At 38.2% G+C, this 23,883-nt stretch overlaps 3 protein-coding genes across 4 annotated transcripts in view; 1 reads left to right on the top strand and 2 right to left on the bottom strand.

Moving 5' to 3' along the window:
• The window catches only part of LOC133635967 (cytoplasmic dynein 1 light intermediate chain 1-like), a 32,001-nt gene extending 27,153 nt beyond the window's left edge, over positions 1 to 4,848 (bottom strand). The window contains exons 1-2 of the mRNA XM_062029493.1: positions 4,553 to 4,848; positions 4,328 to 4,401 (exon numbers count right to left, since the gene is read on the bottom strand). Coding sequence (XP_061885477.1) covers positions 4,328 to 4,401; positions 4,553 to 4,656 — 178 coding nt within the window. The 5' untranslated portion in view covers positions 4,657 to 4,848. The remainder of the gene's footprint in view (positions 1 to 4,327; positions 4,402 to 4,552) is intronic.
• A 228-nt stretch (positions 4,849 to 5,076) lies between these two features.
• LOC133635605 (uncharacterized) lies at positions 5,077 to 6,572 on the bottom strand. The gene is made up of 2 exons (XM_062028831.1): positions 5,700 to 6,572; positions 5,077 to 5,598 (listed from the first exon to the last, which is right to left on the bottom strand). The coding sequence occupies exon 1, from the start codon at positions 6,535 to 6,537 to the stop codon at positions 5,707 to 5,709; it is 831 nt and encodes a 276-aa protein (XP_061884815.1). The 5' UTR covers positions 6,538 to 6,572; the 3' UTR covers positions 5,077 to 5,598; positions 5,700 to 5,706.
• A 12,787-nt stretch (positions 6,573 to 19,359) lies between these two features.
• The window catches only part of LOC133635966 (copine-4), a 95,069-nt gene continuing 90,545 nt past the window's right edge, over positions 19,360 to 23,883 (top strand). Inside the window, exon 1 of one of the 2 annotated variants that reach the window (XM_062029492.1) lies at positions 19,360 to 19,425. The gene's annotated coding sequence lies outside the window, so the exon portion shown is untranslated. Of the gene's footprint in view, positions 19,508 to 23,883 lie in introns of both variants that reach the window. The other variant, XM_062029491.1, reaches the window with a different exon arrangement.

Here is a 23,883-nt window from a genome sequence, read left to right as displayed (position 1 = left end):
AGGCCACACTAGTATTTGAGCCCAAGGACTTCATCCAGTCAGGTAAGTGTTGATGATATTACTGGGGTAAATATGTTTGATCTATGGTATTTAAGTGGAATAGAGGTGTAATTGCTTGTTACTGTATGACTGTAGACTACTCCAGCTGTCTTCCACTCAAGCTAGCTAGCTTGAGTGGAAACTATTTTGTGCATGATGTCACTAAGATGACATATCAAAACAACACTAAATTAAAGTGCACTTTTTGTACAGAACGCCACTACAATAGTTTAAAACATATAAAGTGCACTTTTTTTGCATGATGTCACAAGATATTTCAATAAGTGTCAAATAAAAATGAGCTGCATAATAGCAAATCAAATAGTGTATGTCCTTCGCCATGTGGTAGCTTCCTGCGGACGTTATCTCCTTATGTCGTGGACTATTTTTTTCATACAGTGTTGATGTGGAAATTGTTGCTTGGGCATTGAAGCCAAACCACCGCCAGACGATGGACCCCCTGCTGTTTTTCTTGGGAATTAATTCTTCCTTCATTTGTTACCAGATTCGCACCTTCTTTCTCCCGTATTACCACTCGCACCTCTCCGCTAGCATCACAGCTAACGTTACCCATGTCGCTACCGCTCTGCTCCGCGAGCGCGTATGACGTTGCACACGCGACAGTATGTGACGTACACTACCGTTCAAAAGTTTGGGGTCACATTGAAATGTCCTTATTTTTTAAGGAAAAGCACTGTACTTTTCAATGAAGATAACTTTAAACTAGTCTTAACTTTAAAGAAATACACTCTATACATTGCTAAATTGGTAAATGACTATTCTAGCTGCAAATGTCTGGTTTTTGGTGCAATATCTACATAGGTGTATAGAGGCCCATTTCCAGCAACTATCACTCCAGTGTTCTAATGGTACAATGTGTTTGCTCATTGGCTCAGAAGGCTAATTGATGATTAGAAAACCCTTGTGCAATCATGTTCACACATCTGAAAACAGTTTAGCTCGTTACAGAAGCTACAAAACTGACCTTCTTTTGAGCAGATTGAGTTTCTGGAGCATCACATTTGTGGGGTCAATTAAACGCTCAAAATGGCCAGAAAAAGAGAACTTTCATCTGAAACTCGACAGTCTATTCTTGTTCTTAGAAATGGAGGCTATTCCACAAAACTGTTTGGGTGACCCCAAACTTTTGAACGGTAGTGTATGTAAGGTGCGCTTGTTTTATGTCTCTGTGAGAAGGAGGGACAATAAAGAGTGAGAAACGCCTGCAGCTAAAAGCAACTGCCTGAGAACTAGGGCTGTGAATCTTTGGGTGTCCCACGATTCGATTCAATATCGATTCTTGGGGTCACGATGCGATTCAAAATCAATTTTTTTTCAAGTCAACATGATTGTTGATTCAAAAACGATTTTTTTCCCAATTTAAAAGGATTCTCTATTCATTCAATACATAGGATTTCAGCAGGATCTACCCCAGTCTGCTGACATGCAAGCAGAGTAGTAGATTTTTGTAAAAAGCTTTTATAATTGTAAAGGACAATGTTTTATCAACTGATTGCAATAATGTGAATTTGTTTTAACTATTAAATGAACCAAAAATATGACTTATTTTATCTTTGTGAAAATATTGGACACAGTGTGTTGTCAAGCTTATGAGATGCGATGCAAGTGTAAACCACTGTGACATTATTGTTCTTTTTTTAAATTTTTATAAATGTCTAATGATAATGTCAATGAGGGATTTTTAATCACTGCTATGTTGAAATTGTAACTAATATTGATACTGTTGTTGATAATATTCATTTTTGTTTCACTACTTTTGGTTTGTTCTGTGTCGTGTTTGTGTCTCCTCTCAATTGCTCTGTTTATTGCAGTTCTGAGTGTTGCTGGGTCGGGTGTGGTTTTGGAATTGGATTGCATTGTTATGGTATTGCTGTGTATTGTTTTGTTGGACTGCGTTGAGGTGGCGACTTGTCCAGGGTGTACCCCGCCTTCCGCCCGATTGTAGCTGAGATAGGCTCCAGCGCCCCCCCGCGACCCCAAAGGGAATAAGCGGTAGAAAATGGATGGATGGATGGATGGATGTTTTGTTGGATTGATTAATTAAAAAAAATAAAAATAAAAATAATAAAAAATAATAAATAATATTTTTTAAAAATGAGAATCGATTCTGAATCGCACAATGTGAGAATCGCGATTCGATTTTTCCCCACACCCCTACTGAGAACGTATACTCGAATATCACGATACAGTCATTTTCTATATCGCACAGAGACAAACCCGCGATATATCGAGTGTATTCCATATATCGCCCTGCCCTACTTTCCACCCCTTTGCAACCCTACCCAGGACACATTGGGAAGACTATGTCTCCCGGCTGGCCTGGGAAGGCCTCGGGATCCCCCGGGAGGAGCTGGATGAAGTGGCCGACGAGAGTGAAGTCTGTGCTTCTCTGCTTAGGCTGCTTCCCCCGCGACCCGACTTCGGATAAGCGGAGGAAAATGGATGGCTGGATCGCGATTTTGGAGAGAAAATCACAATCGGGTTTTGTTTCCTCTAAATCCTTTAGCTTCCCTGCCTGCCGCTCGTACTGGACGTGACATGTTATTGTTGTGCTGTCAGGGATGGATCAATGGTGCTTCAGCCACACAAGACTCCGTGCAGTTGTGATGAAAACCCGAGCGGACATACCACGGGGGCTTGTCGACACACTGGCTGATTAGCAGGAACGGGTCGCAGGCAAAGGATGAACCCAGCCCTAGTACGGCATCATTTGTGCGGACTGATGATTAGGGATGATGTTTGATAAGAAATGATCGAGTTCGAGCCTATTATCGAATCCTCTTATCGAACCGATTCCTTATCGATTCTCTTATCGAGTCCAGATAGGTTGTTGTATATGGAAAAAAACACACAATATTTGGTTTAACAAAAGCTCACTTTTATTAAAGAAGAAAAAAATAAAATCTAATAAATAAATAAATATTGACTGTTACCCCCCTAAAAAATAAAATAAAAAAAATAAATATTGACTGTTGTTACCCAAAGTATATTAAGTGGGATTTTTCAGAAAAACAAATATATACAGTAACACAAAAACAACCTGTCTCTGTGATCACTATAGGTGTATAAATAATACTACAGTGTTAAATAAAATCAGTCCCTTGGGCACAAAACTGGAAATAATACAGCTCTCCAAAAAGTGCAATTCTGCTGCTATTTGACATAACTGTTTGTTATGATGCTTTGACATTTTTGCACTTTATTTCTTTTATTGAAAGAAAATTCTATGAAGAGAAAAGTTGTTTGCAAATGTGGTTACAATGCTAAAAATTTAAAAGTTAAAGCTAAAAAAAGAAATACACTTTATTGAGTTAAAATCTTTCTTTATAGGGGGAAAGATGTGATGTTATGAGCTAGGGAATATAACAACTACACTACCCAGCATGCAACGGGAGTGACGAGCATGCGCGGTAGCCCCGAAAAGTGTTGTTGCATGTCGTCACCCGTGAAAGTAAACGTCAAGAACTCAGCCAACACGCCTCGTCTGCATTATTTATAATTAGACAGACAACACATATACAGTGTGATTTTGTTTTGTTTACAAGGAAATAAAAACAAAAGTTAAAAAAGGGAGATGTCATATATGTATGTGCTGCGGTTGCTTTAAGAACGTTGCGACAGTTGCCGTAAAGGAGGTGCGTTGCTAGCCTGGTTGCTATGTTTCCGGTTGGTCGTAAAAGTGTTCGTCATGTGTTTGTACCCTGCTCAAATCTCTCAGTAAAGTTATTCATTGGATTATACCTTTTGTTTTGAACATTATTATTCCATTGTTTTTCCTGCTTTCCCTATCTGCGCCTAATGACTGAGCTACGTGACGTAAATTCTTGTGACGTCTCAAGGGGCATTTCTGGTCGGGATGGGATTCGTTCCGAGGGATTCGAATAAAGAACCAACTCTTTTTCTTTACTATAGTGGTCTCGATAACGGGTACCGGTTCTCAAAAAGGGATTCGAGTCCGAGGACTTGGTTCTTTTCTTATCGAACAACCGGGAAAACCGGTTTAGAGTGTCATCCCTACTGATGATTGGCCTCCTCTCCTCAGCATCATGCCTCTCCTGCAGCCACCAGCATGCTACCATGACTTGCATGCTGCCATGACTAGCACGCTGTATGCTACCATGACTAGCAGGCTGTATGCTACCATGACTAGCACGCTGTATGCTACCATGACTTGACAACAACACTGCACCTGTGCTGCTAATCAACACAACTAAGCATTATAGCTAGCTATTAGGTTACACGTATATATAAATATATATATACCCACCCATAACCAGGACATTTTTCCCGGATGGAAGCTTCGATCTTGAATGTGTCGACACCTCGCTCAAGATAGTCGACCTGCGGAGAGAAGAAGCTTATTGTTGATTCAATGATGATTAGCGAAGGTGCTGATGCTAAGCTAAGCGGCTAGCTGTCAAAAGCAACCACCTCCTCCTAACAATTCAGCCCCCCCGCCCTTAACCTCGACGTTAAGAAAGCTCACACCCACCACAAGTTCTGGCCGTCATCCTCCTCCGGGTTGCAGCTCTCCAGTGCGCCCTTCGATCCAGTTAAGGTGGAGGATAATAATGCACTCCTCCCAGCGGTCGCCATCTTCACAGGGTTGTCAACGGAGCGAAGTGCCCGGATGTAAGAGGCTCCAAACTAGGGGCGTGGTCGTCCTCGCACAAAGATGCGTCCTCCCGTCACAATTCCCTACAAGCTGTGATAAAAGCGGATATTTCTGCAACAGAGCTGCCAGAAATCATGCATTTGTTTGTGTTCCATGTGAGCAGAAAGGCTTAAAATGACCCAAATCGTTTGTTGGTGCCCAGCCCATAGAACACATCATAAGCTTCTACCAAAAAAAAAAAAAGCCTTTATGATGCAGTTTGTGATGATTTAATAAGTCAGGGGTGTCAAACTCATTTTAGAGGGGGGGCCACATGGAGAAAAATCTACTCCCAAATGGGCCGAACTGGTAAAATCACGGCACAATGACTTATAGTCTGGTGGCTTAGTGACATTACCGTTACGGAGCGGATAAAAGCGCCAAATTTTTTATGGGCCTTCTTTATGACCTACTGAAGGATTTTAGAAGGGTACTCAAACTTAAATATTGAAAATACCTTTATAGTGCACATAAGTTATTTTGATCAATAACTGCAAAAAACGCCTATACTAAAAAAGGACTAATTCTTGTCATGTGTCCTCCTGCTGCTAGTTTTTACATCATACTTGCACAGGGTGTCTACAGGTAGTGTCTTCACATCCCAGAACAGCCAGAATGCCAATATTTGATTCCATTATGAACCATTTGGCTTTCAAATAAGGCCTCATTATGGACGGAAATAGCAAAAAGTATCATTTTCAGATGATGATTCAAGACCCAGCACATGAAGTATTATCCATAAAACCTTTAATGCAATTATAATGTTAGAACTCTGATTGAGGCCAAAAATAAATTAAAGGGGCAAGTCAGCTGGTGCACATGATCAGCATGGGGGCTGAGGACCAATGGCCTGGATGACTCTTCTTACTACACTATGAAGTAATCTGCACGTGAAACAGGCAAGAAAACAATTGTTGTCACAATTTAAACAAATTGACATGCATCATAATGTGGAAACTTGGTGTATTGGTGTGCATAACTGTACCTGGTGTCTATTTGCAGCAGTTGCATTTGCAAAGTGGAGAACAGTCAATATTAGCATTGCTGCATTTACAGCTGGAACAGTCACCTTTACATGAGCATTTTATCAGCTCTCTGCAGGCAATGGAGACCTCGGGAATGGTTATCCAAACTGGAACCCATGACCCTGTTTCATCCTTGGTCCATCCAAAGTCCTTTGGAGAAGGAATCACTTGCTGTGTGTCTGTGCTGGTTGCCCAGATTCCTGCCTGAAACACAGCCCGTTTTACATGCTGGAGTAGGGCATCCTGCGTGGGAGGTAATCTCTCCATCGGCCGACTGTCTTGACAGAAGAGTTCCTTCCTTGTTTGACTGATGGAGTTCAAAGGACTGGATCTGTTGTACAGGATCACAGTCAGCCTCTCAAGTGTCTGGAAATGCTCAGAGTCAACTTTTAGTTCCTGGAATGGATGCTTTGCCAGATACATAAATGTTTCTGTAGCAGCATCATAGGCTTGCCAGGCCCTCCAAGCTGACTTCTTGCCTTTTCCGTTAAATGCAGATGTTGTGTCACAACCTGAATATGCGTGGAACATAAGCAGACCTTGTGATTTGGGTTCCCCCAGGCTTTTGCAGATGTGGTTTATGTGGTAATATCTGAACCTTTTTCCCATGCCAAAAGCCACCCAGATGTCAGTCAATGGTTGAAGCACCACCAAATCATAAAATAAACCAGCAAGGATCACGATGACATCAGTGTCCACAGTTCGCACAAGAACTGTCTTTGCTCCCTCCTTCAATGCGCATTGTAGATGGACCACTATCCTTGTGTCTGCCTCCTCATGGTTGCAACAGTCCATCATGCTAGTGGAACCAAAAGCTTGTCCTGACACTGCTTGCCCCGATGTGACATACACAGCTTTGGTTGGTGGCCAGCTGAACTCTTGGATCTTGGATGTCAAGAAATCAAACAACTCCTTCTTGTTGATTGGGTCGCGAAGAAAGTCCATCCAGTTGCCTGGCAACTTTGTCGGGCCTGACACTTTCCTGCGAACACCACGTCCTCTTTTTTCTCGGGTGGACTCCTTCAAGCTGTCAGGGATGTACGTGTCCCATACAACATCCAATCGTTTTGCATCCTGCAGCTGCTTCTGCAGGTAGGGGATGAAAACCTCATTTGCATAAGCATCAAACGTGCTCACTCTAATAGTGGGCAGGCAGTGGACAATTACTGCCCCATCTAGGACTTTGAAGTCATAGGTTGAGGGTGGCTCTGATTGTGCTGGCTGCTCAAGACATTGTAGCAGGTCTGATTTGGTGCCTGTCAGATGAAGTTTTCCAAAGTCTGAGAGAGATGGAGCGAAGGACTGCACCTCATGTGTAAAGAATTCATCCAAATTACTCTCACGGCTCTGCATAGCTACATATAGCTGGCCAAAGAGTGCCACGTTGTTCTGAAGCACTTTAATCTTTTTCCCATCTTTAGACATTGTCTTGCGTCTAGGTTGCCTGAAGACTGCCAAGGAATTCCTTTTAATCGGATCATGGATAGATTGTGTGCGTTCATCAAGCACCTTCTTGACAAACTCCTGATATTGTCTCTTCCCTGTGTCCTCCAGGATGAGCATGGTATGAGAGAATGTCTTTACCCACACTACATGCAGAACATGACATTTTTTCAGCTTTTTTCTTAATTCCGCCTATACTGTACAGGACTTTATGGAGGATGTACCTGTACCAGGTGCCTTGGTAATGCATTTTAGACATCATTTTGAATGTTTATCCATCACTGGACCCAATTAAAAGCAAATTTACCTTCCTAAGTGGAAAAAAACAACAATTTATCAGCAATATACCTTTTATGACTCCGGAATAACATTTTTTAAACAATTTTGTGCACTATATGGGTATTTTCAATATTTAAGTTTGAGTACCCTTCTAAAATCCTTCAGTAGGTCATAAAGAAGGCCTGTAAAAAAATTGGCGCTTTTATCCGCTCCGTAACGGTACGCCTAAAAATGTGCGCTAACCCACCGCACTATAAAAATAAAGACAACTTCAGGTTGTTTTATTTGTTTGAAAATAGAACAAGTACATTCTGAAAATGTACAAATCATAATGTTGTTGTTTTTTTTTTGCACTTACATGTTGTGGTTAATAGTATTCTATCTTTATTTGTCGTTATTTATATTTTCTGAATAAATTATGTGATAATGTTCATCAGTCAACTCACTGGTGTTGATTTTCAATCTATCAAGATAAAAAAATAATATCAAAATCAAATTAAAGCATGTTATTTATGTAGTTTGATCATTTTCCTCGACTGATGTACTAACATCATGTGGTTTATTTTGTACATATGTAGCATCATCTACAAAGATACAAAGAATTGCTATTGTGACATCCAGTGGACACATTTAGAACAGCTGTTTCTTTCATTAAAACATTTCAGGTTACATTTTATACTTGGCAAACTCATCCCGCGGGCCGATAAAACCTGTCCGCGGGCCTGATCCGGCCCTCGGGCCGTACGTTTGACACTCCTGATTTAAGTCCATCCATCCATCCATTTTCTACCGCTTGTCCCTTTTGAGGGCTCGAAATGAACAAAGTCATGTTTACAGGGGCCAGTTTCAGACCAAAGTTAGTTTAACAAATATATACGGTACAGGCCAAAAGTTTGGGACACACTTTCTCCTTATTCAATTGTATTTTATTTTTTTGTTTATTTTTTTCTTCAACTTTATTTCAGTAACAATATGATACAAAAATGTCTAAAAAACAAACAAAACCAAAACCCACAAATAACCATGTTTTTTTTGTAATTTTTTCAAAATATATACATACAAATTAAGTAAATACAACACAAATCTAATAAAAATATATCAAGTATTTTTTTTTAATGTGTCTCTGATGGTAGTTGTGTATTTAGTTGTCTTTAAAAAACAATTTCTTTAAATTTATAATATGCAACATTCAATCAAGAAATAATCATAATCAAAACAATTACAAAAACAGACAAACACACTTTCTCCTCATTCAATTGTATTTTATTTTTTTGTTTATTTTTTTCTTCAACTTTATTTCAGTAACAATATGATACAAAAATTTCTAAAAAAAACAAACAAAACCAAAACCCACAAATAACCATGTTTTTTTTGTCATTTTTTCAAAATGTGTACATACAAATTAAGTAAATACAACACAAAAACTAATAAAAACATCATATCAAGTATTTTTTTTTAAATGTGTCTCTGATGGTAGTTGTGTATTTAGTTGTCTTTAAAAAAAACAAAAAAAAATTATTTATAATATGCAACATTCAATGAAGAAATAATCATAATCAAAACAAGTACAAAAACAGACAAACACACTTTCTCCTCATTCAATTGTATTTTATTTTTTTGTTTATTTTTTCTTCAACTTTATTTCAATAACTATATGATACAAAAAACTCTAAAAAAAAAAAAAAAAAAAAAACCCCGCAAATAACCATGTTTTTGTAATTTTTTCCAAAATATGTACACACAAATTAAGTAAATACAACACAAAACTAATAAAAACATATCAAGTATTTTTTTTAAATGTGTCTCTGATGGTGGTTGTGTATATAGCTATCTTTAAAAAAAAAAACAAAAACTTTATTTATAATAAAGTACAGAAACAAGTACAAAAACAGTACAAAACAGCGCCAGTGGGTTGTACACTCAATAAAGTAACTAAAATAGAATGCAACATATACATACCGGTATGTAACAAAATGCCCTGTAATGAGGTGGCGACTTGTCCAAAGTGTACGCCGCCTTCTGCCCGAATGCAGCTGAGATAGGCTCCAGCACCCCCCGCAACCCCGAAAGGGACAAGCGGTAGAAAATGGATGGATGGATGGAAAATGTAAAAAGCTTTTATGATGCAGTTTGTGATGATTTAAGCGAGGGGTCGAAATGAACAAAGTCATGTTTACAGGGGCCAGTTTCAGACCAAAGTTACTTTAACAAATATATACGGTACAGGCCAAAAGTTTGGGACACACCTTCTCCTCATTCAATTGTATTTTACTTTTTTGTTTATTTTTTCTTCAACTTTAATTCAATAATTATATGATACAAAAAATTCTAAAAAATAAATAAATACAAATAAGCATGTCTTTTGTCATTTTTTCAAAATATGTACATACACATTAAGTAAATACAACACAAAACTAATAAAAACATCATATCAAGTATTTTTTTTAAAATGTGTCTCTGATGGTGGTTGTGTTTTAGCTATCTTATTTTTTTTTTAAACCTTTATTTATAATATGCAACATTTATATACAATCAAGAAATAATAATAATCAAAACAAGTACAGAAACAGTACAAAAAAAGTACAAAACAGCACCAGGGGGTTGTAAACTCAACAAAGTAACTGAAATAAAATGCAAAATGTATATATTTAACAAAATGTAAAAATGTAAAAAAGCCTTTAAGTTTGGACACATTTTCTCCTCATTCAATTGTATTTAATTTTTTTGTTTATTTTTTCTTCAACTTTATTTCAATAACAATATTATACAAAAAATTCTAAAAAAAAACAAAAAAACAACTCAAATAAGCATGTCTTCGTAATTTTTTCAAAATATGTACATACAAATTAAGTAAATACAACACAAAACTAATAAAAACATCATATCACAAGTTACTTTTTTAATTTGTCTCTGATGGTTTATTTAGCTATTTAAAAAAAAAACATTTCTTTGTAATATGCAACATATACATACAATCAAGAAATAATAATAATCAAAACAAGTACAGAAATAGTACAAAAACTGTACAAAAGGGGCCAGTTTCAGACTAAAGTTAGTTTAACAAATATATATGGCACAGGCCAAAAGTTTGGACACACCTTCTCCTCATTCAATTGTATTTTATTTTTTTCTTCAACTTATTTACAGGAACAATATGATGCAAAAAATTATTTTAAAAAAACCTGACAAATAACCATATTTTTTGTAATTTTTTCAAAATGTTACATACTAATTAAGTAAATACAACACACAGCTAATAAAAACATCATAGCACATGTTATTTTTTTAATTTGTCTCTGATGATAGTTGTGTATTTAGCTATCTTATTTTTTTTTAAACCTTTATTTATAATATGCAACATTTACATACAATCAAGAAATAATAATATTCAAAACAAGTACAGAAACAGTACAAAAACTGCGCCAGGTGGTTGTAAACTCAATAAAGTAACTAAAATAGAATGCAAAATATATATATGTAACAAAATGTAAAAATGTAAAAAAGCCTTTATGATGCAGTTTGTGATGATTTAAGTGAGGGGTCGAAATGAACAAAGTCATGTTTACAGGAGCCAGTTTCAGACCAAAGTTACTTTAACAAATATATACGGTACAGGCCAAAAGTTTGGACACATTTTCTCCTCATTCAATTGTATTTTATTTTTTTGTTTATTTTTTCTTCAACTTTATTTCAATAACAATATGATACAAAAAATTCTAAAAAAAAAAACTATCAATAACCATGTTTTTTTGTCGTTTTTTCAAAATATGTACATACAAATTAAATAAATACAACACAAAGCTAATAAAAACATCATATCAAGTAATTTTTTAAATGGGTCTCTGATGGTAGTTGTGTATTTAGCTATCTTTTTTTTTTAAAAACTTTATTTATAATATGCAAATACAATCAATAAATAATAATAATCAAAACAAGTACAGAAACAGTACAAAACAGCACCAGGGTGTTGTGAACTCAATAAAGTAACTAAAATAGAATGCAAAATATACTAAATGTAAAAAGCCTTTATGATGCAGTTTGTGACGATTTAAGTGAGGGGTCGAAATGAACAAAGTCATGTTTACAGGGGCCACTTTACAGCTAGAATTCACCAACTCGAGTATTTCATATATATATATATATATATATATATATATATATATATATATATATATATATATATATATATATATATATATATATATATATATATATATATATATTTATATATATATATATATATGTATGAAATACTTGACTTTCAGTGAATTTGAGCTATATATATATATATATATATATATATATATATATATATATATATATATATATATATATATATATATATATATATATATATATATATATATATATATATATATATATATATATATATATATATATATATATATATATATATATATATATATATATATATATATATATATATATATATATATATATATATATATATATATATATATATATTTATTTTATTTACATAAAAGAAATACTTGAAAATCAGTGTTCCGGTGGCTATCCATTTAAATGGCAGTATTGTCCTGTTTAACTTCTCCGTTCATGATGAGTATATACTCATCATGAACGGAGAAGTTAAACAGGTTAAGTTAAACAGACTTCTCCATTGAACACGGTGGCCGAAAACTGCGCAGTTGTGCACTCTACTCTCTAAAAGCCCTAGATGTTATGACGTCATTGGGCAGGCAAGCTGTTTATATTGTGGGAAAGCGGACGTGAGAACAGGCTGTCCCCACTCAGTCTCAGGTCCGCATTGAGCTGGAGGGGGCGTGGCCTCCAGCTCCGGCTGAATACCGGGAGTTTGTCGGGAGAAAATCTCTGCCGGGAGGTTGTCGGGAGAGGCGCTGAATACCGGGATTCTCCCGCTAAAAACGGGAGGGTTGGCAAGTATGCTATGCTGATAGCTGGAAGCAACATCCCGTTCTCATTTGCGGATGTCTTCAACAAATCCGTGAAGGATATGTTCCCGGATTCAGAGATCGCTCGCCAGTACGCAAATGGCATAATATATATTATATTATTATTATTGTCTATTGTGAGCGAACTGTGGTGCTGATTTTCCCCCAGGGATCAATAAAGTACTTTCTATTCTATTCTATTGAATTTGTGTTAATTCTATGTACATTTTGGTTTATACACATGTAAAAGAATGGCTTCTCCCAGATCTCTCACAACAGTCCTCCTGGATGGCAGAGAAATGTTGAAGGAGACTTACACTCTTGGTAATGTCAAGGACATTACAGAGGCGTGCACATCTGCACTGTCGTGCAAAGCAGAAATGATCAGAATTCTGAAGTTCTGCTCAGATTTTAATGAATACATTGACACTGATGTGAACTGCGATGTTGAAAACATGGATACATTCCAAATTCTATTTAAGTCCATTCAATCAGATGTTTGTGATGTCAGTGCCACTGCTGTCACCACACAGGAAATGGAAGTCCAGCGGGTATGTTTGTTCATTTCTTCATGTCTGTTATTTAAGGAAGGTCACTAAACATAATATTCCGTTTAGCGAGCTGGTGTGCCTTTTATGTGAAGTATTATTATCCCAGTGCTTAGATGAAGTGGTAATATCTCTACAGCAGTATACTGGTTCAAATATACGGACTGTTCCTTCAGATTTCAACAGCAGCCAGTGATCTTGATCCTGAGAGTGTGAAGACTCACCTCCAACAAAAACATCCCAGGATGTTTGCATTCTATGAGGAGAATGGGACCCTTACAGAAAAATGGGGAAGGGTACTGGTAACAACTGCCGTCAGTTTCCTTGTTGAAAAAAAGGGATTGTAAGTAGACATTTGTCACTTTTATTTTGAACTACAGGAGGTGTAATGTTATGCCCAATGTTAATGTGTACTTTTTCTTCTTCATTATGTTTTTCCTCAGTTATCCAGTAAGTGCGGACAAAAACTCCTCGCCAGAACAATTGTGACACTTTTCCCATCACTTAACATCAAGATGGAGGACGAAAAAGAAGGATATGTAAGGGAATGTTGTTAAGAGTGTGAAACACACATTACGTCGATTGATTCTGATAGTACCTCATTAGATCACTGTTTTATTTGCGTTTTATTTGTACTCTGTGTTGTAAAGGAACACTTCTACGACCCAACAAGCCACACTGGCTTTCTGGAAGATAAGCTGAATAATATCCACCAAAAACTAAGGGATGATCAGCGCTGTTAATGCAGAAGGGGTGGCTCATCTGAAGTCAGTGTTCGACTTGAAGAAGTTACAGAAAGTGATGAGTCTGTCCAAGAATGGATAACTGTGATCAAAAGGATGAAGCCTAGTCTAATATGCCGGCAGCGGTGAAGTTTGGATCAGGGGGCCCCAAACTTTTTGACTCTGGTCCTCTACCAGAGGCCTGAGAGTTTGAGGGTTCTGCGCAGTATCTTGGTTGTTCCTAGGACTGCGCTCTTCTGGACTGAGGCTTCAGATGTTTGTTGCTGGGATTTGTTGGAGCCACTTTCCCATTTTGGGGGTTACTGCCCCCAAGCGCCCCCACTACCAAGGGGACCACACTAGCCTTGATGTTCCAGCTGCTCTTTCAACCCTTGGTACTTCTCAAGTTTCTCGTGTTCCTTCTTCCTGATGTTGGCGTCAGCTGGGATTGCCACATCTATATCTATATCTATACAGTATATATATATATATATATATATATATATATATATATATATATATATATATATATATATATATATATAGTCCGGCACAGATTTTCCTCCACGCGGCCCCTGAGCTAAAATGAGTTTGACACCCCCGGTTTAGCGCAAATAGTCCAACTTTCCAACTTTAAAAGTTGCATCATTTGAATAAATAAATAAATAAACAAATAAATAAATATATACCGTATATTACCAAATAACCGCCCATGTCCTAATAGCCGCTTGGGGTCTGACCCCATTTTGTGAATTAACCGCCTCTTCCTAATAACCGCCTATGTCCAAATAGCTGCCCATGGGCTGTTATTTGCATGATTTAGATTAAAATCATATTGATTTCATTAAGCCCAATTTATAAGCTAAAAGGAAAAGCAAAGGTGCGGTAATTCTGGTAATTACGGTAACAGCAGACTCGTGGAGTCCAGAGAGTTACATGACAATCAAAGGCTAGAAAAGAATGGAAAGTACTTTATTGATCCCTGGGGGAAATTCAGCACCACAGTTCGCTCAAAATAGACAAGAATAATAATACATAATATAATATATTATATATATAATATATAAGTATATTCTACATATACTCTACATTTAAGTGCAGTCAAGGAACATATGCATTATACATATATAATCTGTGCCGTGATGGCTTACGCTACGTGGGGATTCTGCGTAATCAACATATTGCAATGGGTCACCGCATATAGCGTAACACACACTCAACGACAACAACAAACCCACGAGGAAAAAAGTTTCAACATGGCGAGCAACAGTAGCGGTGAGTTGAATGAACAGGATACCGGTACACCACAACTGATGGACGGGAATACTTTAAGGGGGAAGAAGAACAGAAAGTTTGACTTCAAGTTCAAGCTAGCGGTTGTGAAGTCTGCGGAGCAGAATTCTGGTTTGGCAGCGGCCAGGCAGTTTAACGTTGACCCAAAACGTGTACGAGAATGGAAACAAAAAAAGGGAGAACTACTATCTCAGTCGGCAATCGATGGAAAACGGGCTCGCTTATCTGGTGGAGGTAGGAAGAAAGTGAGCGACGAGCTTGATGCTAATTTGTGTCAGTGGACACATCACGTTCGTGGACTGAACCACCGTGTGTCCCGCAAAATGATCCGCATTAAGGCCAAGGAGTTGTGTTTGGTGCCACGAGTGGCTGGCTTAATCGATTCCTGCGGCGGAACAACTTTACCCTCAGGAGAACAACTGTTGCACAGAAGGACGCTCCCGTCGAGAAGAACTTGTGATTGAAGAGGAGGATGATGATGAGGGGGGTGAGGGAGAGGAGTGGGAGGAAGAGGGAGGGGAGGAGGAGGAGGATGATGAGTGGGGTTGAGTTGCATTTGGGGTTGCGTTTGCTGCAGTATTATTGTTTTGATGGTTTTATAGAGTACTTGGTACCATAATTTAATTTTTCCTGTATGCTGCTTCATTTAAAACTTGGGAGTACTGTAGCCTTTATTTTATTTAAGTGACAGTCTTATTGTTCTGTTTTGATGTTGGGTTTTATACTTGAGTACTTGGTACCATAATTTTATTTTTCCCGGTAGGCTGCTTTATTTAAAAAGTGTCTTTATTTTTAGTATTGGTATTCTATTTGACAATTGTTGCACTACTGCCATGTTGAGGCCTTGTTGATCTCTTGTCTTTTGATAGCCTACCTCAGGGGTCACCAACCTTTTTGAAGGCAAGAGCTACTTCTTGGGTACTAATTAATGTGAAGGGCTACCAGTTTGATACACACTTAAATAAATTGCCAGAAATAGCCAATTTGCTCAATTTACCTTTAACTCTATGTTATTATTAATAATAAATGACATTTATCTTTGTGGCAACACTGATCATCTTAATGATTTCTCACAATAAATATATATAGAAACAGATACATATCAATATGCAACACTTTATTTTTATATTTTCTCTAAGTGCACATTTTTCAAATTGAACATTTTCAAATGATCACTTCTAAGACAGTCTTGTGAAATTACAATATCCCATTTTAACTAGCTAGCCAATAACATTTTTTTTAACAAATCATGAATTACAAATAATAACTCATGTAAAATACAAAAGTCAACTCTCAAATTTTTAAATAAATCATGTCACACTTTGAACTGGACACCAAATCTGTTATCTGTTTCTTTGTCAGTTAGTGAAGACCAAGTCTTTAAAATATTTTCTTGGATTTTTAATTTTTTTTTTGAGTTTTGTCTCTCTTAGAATAAAAAATGTCGAGCAAAGCGAGACCAGCTTGCTAGTAAATAAATAACATTTAAAAAATAGAGGCAGCTCACTGGTAAGTGCTGCTATTTGAGCTATTTTTAGAACAGGCCAGCGGGCTACTCATCTGGTCCTTACGGGCTACCTGGTGCCCGCGGGCACCGCGTTGGTGACCCCTGGTCTACCTCATGTTGATCTCTTGTTTTTTTGTTTGTATGTTTACAATAGCTTTTACATTTTAAAGTTTTTTGTACAAAAAAAAATAAATACTGGACAGTAACCATTGTAACCAAATAATGGCCTGGTGCAGGCTGGTGCAAAAATAAATAAAAGCCTTGTGCAAATAACAGCCTGCTTTTTTTAAACGCCTGTCTCCAAAATCGATTTTGTGAAATAAACGCCCGGGCTACTATTTGGTAATATACGGTATATATATATATATATATATATATATATATATATATATATATATATATATATATATATATATATATATATATATATATATATATATATATATATATATACAGGGACGTGCACATGATTATAGAGGGGCAGGGGCTCAAAGTCAGAAAAGGGCAGGAATTTTTTTTTTGGTCCTTTACACCAGTGTTTTTCAACCTTTTTTGAGCCAAGGCACATTTTTTGCGTTGAAAAAATCCGTAGGCACACCACCAGCAGAAATCTTTAAAAAAACGAAACTCAGTTGACAGTAAAAAGTTGTTGTCGCAATTGTCGGATATTAATTCAAACCATAACCATAACCAACCATGCATCACTATAGCACTTGTCTCAAAGTAGGTCTACTGTCACGACCCGTCACATCCCGCCGTCACATCCCACCGTGACTTATTTTGAGTTTCTCTGTGTTTTCCTGTGTGTAGTGTTTTAGTTCTTGTCTTGCGCTCCTATTTTGGTGATTTGTCATGTCATGTACGGATGTACTCTGTGGACACCGTCTGCTCCACACGCTGTAAGTCTTTGCTGTCGTCCAGCATTCTGTTTTTGTTTACTTTGTAGCCAGTTCAGTTTTAGTTTCGTTCTGCATAGCTTTCCCTAAGCTTCAATGCCTTTTCTTAGGGGCACTCACCTTTTGTTTATTTTTGGTTTAAGCATTAGACACCTTTTTACCTGCTCGCTGCTTCCCGCTGTTTCCGACATCTACAAAGCAATTAGCTACCGGCTAACACCTACTGATATGGAAGAGTATTACATGGTTACGACGCAGAGCTCTAGGCAGCACCGACAATCAACAACAACACATAATTTGCAGACTATAATTACTGGTTTGCAAAAAATATTTTTAACCTAAATAGGTGAAATTACATAATCTCCCACGGCACACCAGACTGTGTCTCACGGCACACTAGTGTGCCCCGGCACAGTGGTTGAAAAACACTGCTTTACACAATACGGAAATTAATGTAAAATTAAATTTGCTAATAGGAAGCTAACTACTTAGCTGTGTGTCCTTTGTAGGTAAAAGTGATTGCCATTTCTTTTGTGTCGACAAATTATGGTCATAATGAGTTAATTCACATTATCATGGGCTTGGAAGACATGAAAAGCAACAAAACACTGGTTTATTATTCTAGGCCGGGGGTCGGCAACCCGCGGCTCTGGAGCCGCATGCGGCTCTTTAGCGCCGCCCTAGTGGCTCTCTGGAGATTTTTCAAAAATGTATGAAGAATGGAAAAAGATGAGGGGGAAAAAAAATCAATTTTTTTGTTTTAGTATGGTTTCTGTAGGAGGACAAACATGACACAAACCTTTGTAATTGTTATAAATCACACTGTTTATATTAAATATGCTTCACTGATTCAAGTATTTGGCGAGCGCCGTTTTGTCCTACTTATTTTGGCGGTCCTTGAACTCACCGTATAGTCTGTTTACATGCATAACTTTCTCCGACTTTCTAGGACGTGTTTTATGCCACTTCTTTTTCTGTCTCATTTTGTCCACCACACTTTTAACGTTGTACATGAGTGCACAAAGGTGAGTTTTGTTGATGTTATTGACTTGTGTGAAGTGCTAATCAGACATATTTGGTCACTGCATGACTGCAAGCTAATCGATGCTAACATGCTATTTAGGCTAGCTATATGTACATATTGCATCATTATGCCTCATTTGTAGCTATATTTGAGCTAATTTAGTTTCCTTTAAGTCCTCTTAATTAAATTTATGTCTCATGACACATGTAATATGGCTTTTAATTTTTTGCGGCTCCAGACAGATTTGTTTTTGTTTTTTAGGTCCAATATGGCTCTTTCAACATTTTGGGTTGCCGACCCCTGTTCTAGGCTATTTATTGTTAAAGATAAGCACTTTAATATTGAACATTGAACAGTGCAACATGAACTTTGGAAAAAAATACAAAAATAAATACCCAAATGGAAAAAACTTCAATGTGAAAATATATATATATAGTCCGGCACAGATTTTCCTCCATGCGGCCCCTGAGCTAAAATGAGTTTGACACCCCTGGTTTAGCGCAAATAGTCCAACTTTCCAACTAAAGTCACATCATTTGAGTGCGCATCGCATTTGAAATGTTATTAAATCTCATCTCGATGCCGCAGAAGGGTCTTTTTACGGTCTCAGGTGTGCGGTCATCGCTTATTATAAAACCACTGAAGCGCATCTGAGCCAATCAAAGTGGAGAAGCGTAAAAGCCACGTGTTCGATGCGCCCAGCGGCCACCAGAGGGCGCCAAAGGACCGCGCTCGTTTGGCCCAAGCGGCTCCCCGGGATGCGGCGCGCGGTTCCCCCCAGCGGAGTCAGCGGATTACAAACTCCAGTTAAGTGGCGCCGCCGTCCCCGCGTCCTTCTTCCACATCTCTCATCCCGGGTGAACCCGGGGAAAAAGGAGCGCGTCCTCGCCCGGGTTGGCGGGGGGTAGGGTGGTGGGGGGGTGGGGGAAATTGTCCACGCAGCGGCGCTGATCTCTCGGATGTCAGCATTCCGAGTCCGCGCCATCCCGCTCCGGCTCTGCGGTGTTTAGGAGGTGGAAGATGGGTCCCGAGGCGGCGAGGTAGGTGCCCGAGATTGTCGCGTCAACAGCGGGGGAAGTTCTTCACCTCGCTCGGATCTTTTCTCAAAGTCTCATTTTGGGGGTGAGTTGATGTGTTTTTTGTTTTTTTTAACAATGTGCATGAAAAGTGTTAAAAAGGAAGGCTTCCTATTGCGGTTTAACACAGCAAAATAGTACTTTCATGGCTACTTTTTAAAGGCAGTTCTGCAGAAAGTCTTGATTTTTTTTGCCCCCCCTTAAGGAGCCCATTGATGGCCACCATTGCATAACAGGCCAACTCACCTCTGTGCTGAAAGGCGATGCCTCTGCGTCTCGTCTGATAATCAATAAGAGCAGTAACACACACTTGAGTGTCACGGCCCTTCTTTCCTGCGACTGCATCATTAATGTCACATCCGTCACGGTGACACCCGCACGGGCGAAAAGGTGAGCGCGCACGCGAGTCAAGGGGTCACGGCGATACGGAACACGGATTGATTGTCACAGTGTGTGCAGAGTAAAGAGCTGACAGGATTTTATAGGACGTCTTATATTTTTTTGGCGGGGGATGTTTTTGATTTACTATGCAATTTCACAGACTTTGTGCGGCATATATATATATATATATATATATGGCACAGGTGTCAAACTCAAGGCCCCCGGGGGCCAAATCTGGCCTGGAAATAATATGCGTTAATAAAATGCTTACCGTATTATACCGGATGGTCTATTTTTGATCTTTTTTCATATATTAGGCGCACCGGGTTATAAGGCACATTAAAGGGGTCACATTATGATTATTTTTTCTAAATGTAAAATACTTCCTTGTGGTCTACACCAGTGTTTTTCAACCACTGTGCCGCGGCACACAAGTGTACCGTGAGATATTGTTTGGTGTGCCGTGGGAGATTATGTAATTTCACTTAATTGTGTTAAAAAAAATTTTTTTTTTGCAAACCAGTAATTATAGTCTGCAAATGATGTGTTGTTGTTGACAGATTGCTGGACGACAGCAAAGACTTGCAGCGTGTGGAGCCGCAGGCGGCGTCCACAAAGTACATCCGTACATGACATGACAATGAACATCAAAATAGGAGCGCAAGACAAGAACAAAAACACCAAAAAACTCCAAATAAGTCACGGCGTGATGTGACAGGTGATGACAGTAGTGAAGCATGATTGGTTATGGTTTGAATATCCAACAATTGCGAGAATAACTTTTTACTGTCAATATTGGCTGCTGAGTTTAATTTTTTTATGTTTTCTGCTCGTGGTGTGCCTCGAAATTTTTTAAATGAAAAAAATGTGCCTCGGCTCAGAAAAGGTTGAAAAACACTGGTCTACACTGTAAAAAAAAAATCCTATTTTTATGGTTAATTTACTCTAAATTTCTACTGTCATTTTTCAATTTTTTTCAAATAGTTTATAAAACTGTAGAATTGAAGACATTATCTGTAAATAAACAATCCGCCTGTTATTTTAAGTAATATGCCAGTATTGACAAACTATCTACACTACCGTTCAAAAGTTTGGGGTCACCCAAACAACTTTGTGGAATAGCCTACATTTCTAAGAACAAGAATAGACTGTCGAGTTTCAGATGAAAGTTCTCTTTTTCTGGCCATTTTGAGCGTTTAATTGACCCCACAAATGTGATGCTCCAGAAACTCAATCCGCTCAAAGGAAGGTCAGTTTTGTAGCTTCTGTAATGAGCTAAAGTGTTTTCAGATGTGTGAACATGATTGCACAAGGGTTTTCTAATCATCAATTAGCCTTCTGAGCCAATGAGCAAACACATTGTACCATTAGAACACTGGAGTGATAGTTGCTGGAAATGGGCCTCTATACACCTATGTAGATATTGCACCAAAAACCAGACATTTGCAGCTAGAATAGTCATTTACCACATTAGCAATGTATAGAGTGTATTTCTTCAAAGTTAAGACTAGTTTAAAGTTATCTTCATTGAAAAGTACAGTGCTTTTCCTTCAAAAATAAGGACATTTCAATGTGACCCCAAACTTTTGAACGATAGTGTATATTTCTATTTTTTTTACAGAAAAATACCAAATTAATTATACATAGCATTTTCTGTTTTCTTAAATTACTTTCAAATTCATGTAAAATTACAGTAATTATCTTTCATTAAATATGTAGCTTGTTCTATAAAAGTCTGTCCATACTAACAATCTAACACAGGGGTGTCAAACTCAAATACAGAGTGGGCCAAAATTTAAAACTGAACAAAGCCGCGGGCCAAGGTTGAACAAATTAACCTTTAACGTACTCTACGAGCTATCGTCACGTCCGCTTTTCATCCATTCTAACATCGTTCAGAAGCAGTCACGAGATCTGTGCGGCTTCTGTACGCACACACGAGCAAATGCAACGCATACATCGTCAACAGCAATACACGTTACACTGAGAGTGCCAGTATAAGAAACTTTAACACTGTTAGAAATATACGCCACACTGTGAATCCACACCAAACAAGAATGACAAACACATTCTCTTACGATTAATACGGCCAACGAACCCCCACATATGTTATACCGTCGGAAAGGTCTCACTCGCGCCTAAGGCGGTACTTTTAGTTGGCAACATTTCGTGTTACCATGGCGACGCTATTCACAAATAAACAAAAAATGGGCCAATTTAATGGGTACATACCCTTTTAATGGACGATTGCTTTGGGACAAACGCCAAAAAGACAAGATTACCTCGTCTTGTAGCTCAGCCATACTTTCACGTAGCTCAGTGCTTAACGTCTCGTTTTGTTCACACACTCGTCTACTTTCGACACGAGCGAACTGATAGCATGCTAACATAAGCATGATATTTTTTTAATTACATTTGTTTCCGTTTACCCCGGGGTCAAATAACTTGGTACATGACACTTGTTAACTGTTAGTATGCAAACATTAGCAAGCTAATAGTAGCATGCTAGCTTTTTCACTTTTTTCTCTACTTCCGCAGCCTTACAGCCGTGTTACTTGATATGTGAGACATGCTAAGTGTTAGCATGCCATCGTTAGCACACATGCTAAGTGTTACATTCAAATGTTTTAGGCTAGCTCTATAGCTCATTTTGTACAGTTACGCCTAAAACTCACGGATTCGGACACTCGGCACCATCTTCGACGACCCCCGGCCAGAGGTCCAGTGCACAGATAGCAGGCCCATCCAAAATTTCCGTGGGAATGTTCTAGTTTCTATTAATGCACATGTGTCAAAAGTGCAATTTTAATGTTGATGATGTGCATTTATTAGGAAAAAAAAGAACAAGGGTTATGGCAAGCAGAAAACAATTATTATTTCAACTATTTTGCTATAAAGTGTGTTTTATCCGAATGCTCAATTAAACGAACCAATTAATTGATTGATCACCCGATTACTAAAATAATCGATAGCTGCAGCCCCGCCTGCTCGGTCCAGGCTCAATCCTATACTGATTTAGGGTCCAGAGTGCTAGAAAACGTGATAAAAGCTCAATATCTGCTCATTGTCCAGTGCGACACTTAAGGCGCCAGGGGGTTTACGCACGCAGCTCAAACCAATGATTGAGTGTCGAGAGCACTAGCCAATGAGCTAAACGCTGACGCTGTTGGTTCGTTGTCCGACGCTACTTTTAAGTTCCATCAATGCTTACTGAGCTGTGGTGTGAACTTTAAAAAATATTGGTTTGACCTTTCAAGCAAATTTCCTGCAAAAAATGTTGGCCTAACTCCAAATTGGACCCCTTTTGGGTAGTTTAGTGGTTTCTTTTGTACTTGTATATACCAATTGACAGGGAAACTGGGCCGTTTCCTCCACCTCAGGGAGTCTTGCAAAAGCTGTTGACAACGTGCTTTTAAGGCAGAATGCTAACTTCAGTCGCGATCATTGTCATCTGCTCTCGACTGGAACAAATAAGCACTGGCACACACCCACACCCACACCGACGGACACACTCAAGTCAGCACCAGGCAAAACACACGTACGGTAACACAACATGTCACCTTGGCCCGCATATCATACTCCTGTCCTGTGGTTTTGGTCTATGTCTGCATGTTACTGTACACACTGCCCATTCAACCCACTTGGCTAAAAATAATCAACCAACACACACATTGAACATGAATTATGGAGGACAGAGAGAGCCAGATCCAGGTCAGAGTCAGACCCAGTTCCAGGAGCTAACATCCCCAAGGAGGACACTACTAGACCACTGCATTAATATTCACTTTGTACCATCAAGCACATCAGCAGACCTGCGGTTGTCCTTTGGGGTGAGACTAACTGGACTGAAGGCCAGCAATAACATATGTTATAGATTCAGACAATGGATCCATACATTTTTATATGGAGCAGGAATATCATTGCTGTTAGCATTGGACAAATTAACATTTATGAGTGGGAATAAAAGACTAATTGATGCTGCTGAAAAGACTTAAAAAACATATTACACTCATGTAAAGTCAATAAAATGTTTGATATAGA

Source organism: Entelurus aequoreus, linkage group LG20 (assembly GCF_033978785.1).
Source record: "Entelurus aequoreus isolate RoL-2023_Sb linkage group LG20, RoL_Eaeq_v1.1, whole genome shotgun sequence".
Classification (NCBI taxonomy): domain Eukaryota; kingdom Metazoa; phylum Chordata; class Actinopteri; order Syngnathiformes; family Syngnathidae; genus Entelurus; species Entelurus aequoreus.
The sequence above is the reverse complement of the archived record's forward strand: the minus strand, read 5'-3'. Positions and strand labels throughout refer to the sequence as shown.

Coding starts and splice junctions, on each gene's coding strand:
- LOC133635605 (XM_062028831.1), bottom strand. CDS start 6,537: ATGATGGACTGTTGCAACCATGAGGAGGCAGACACAAGGATAGTGGTC.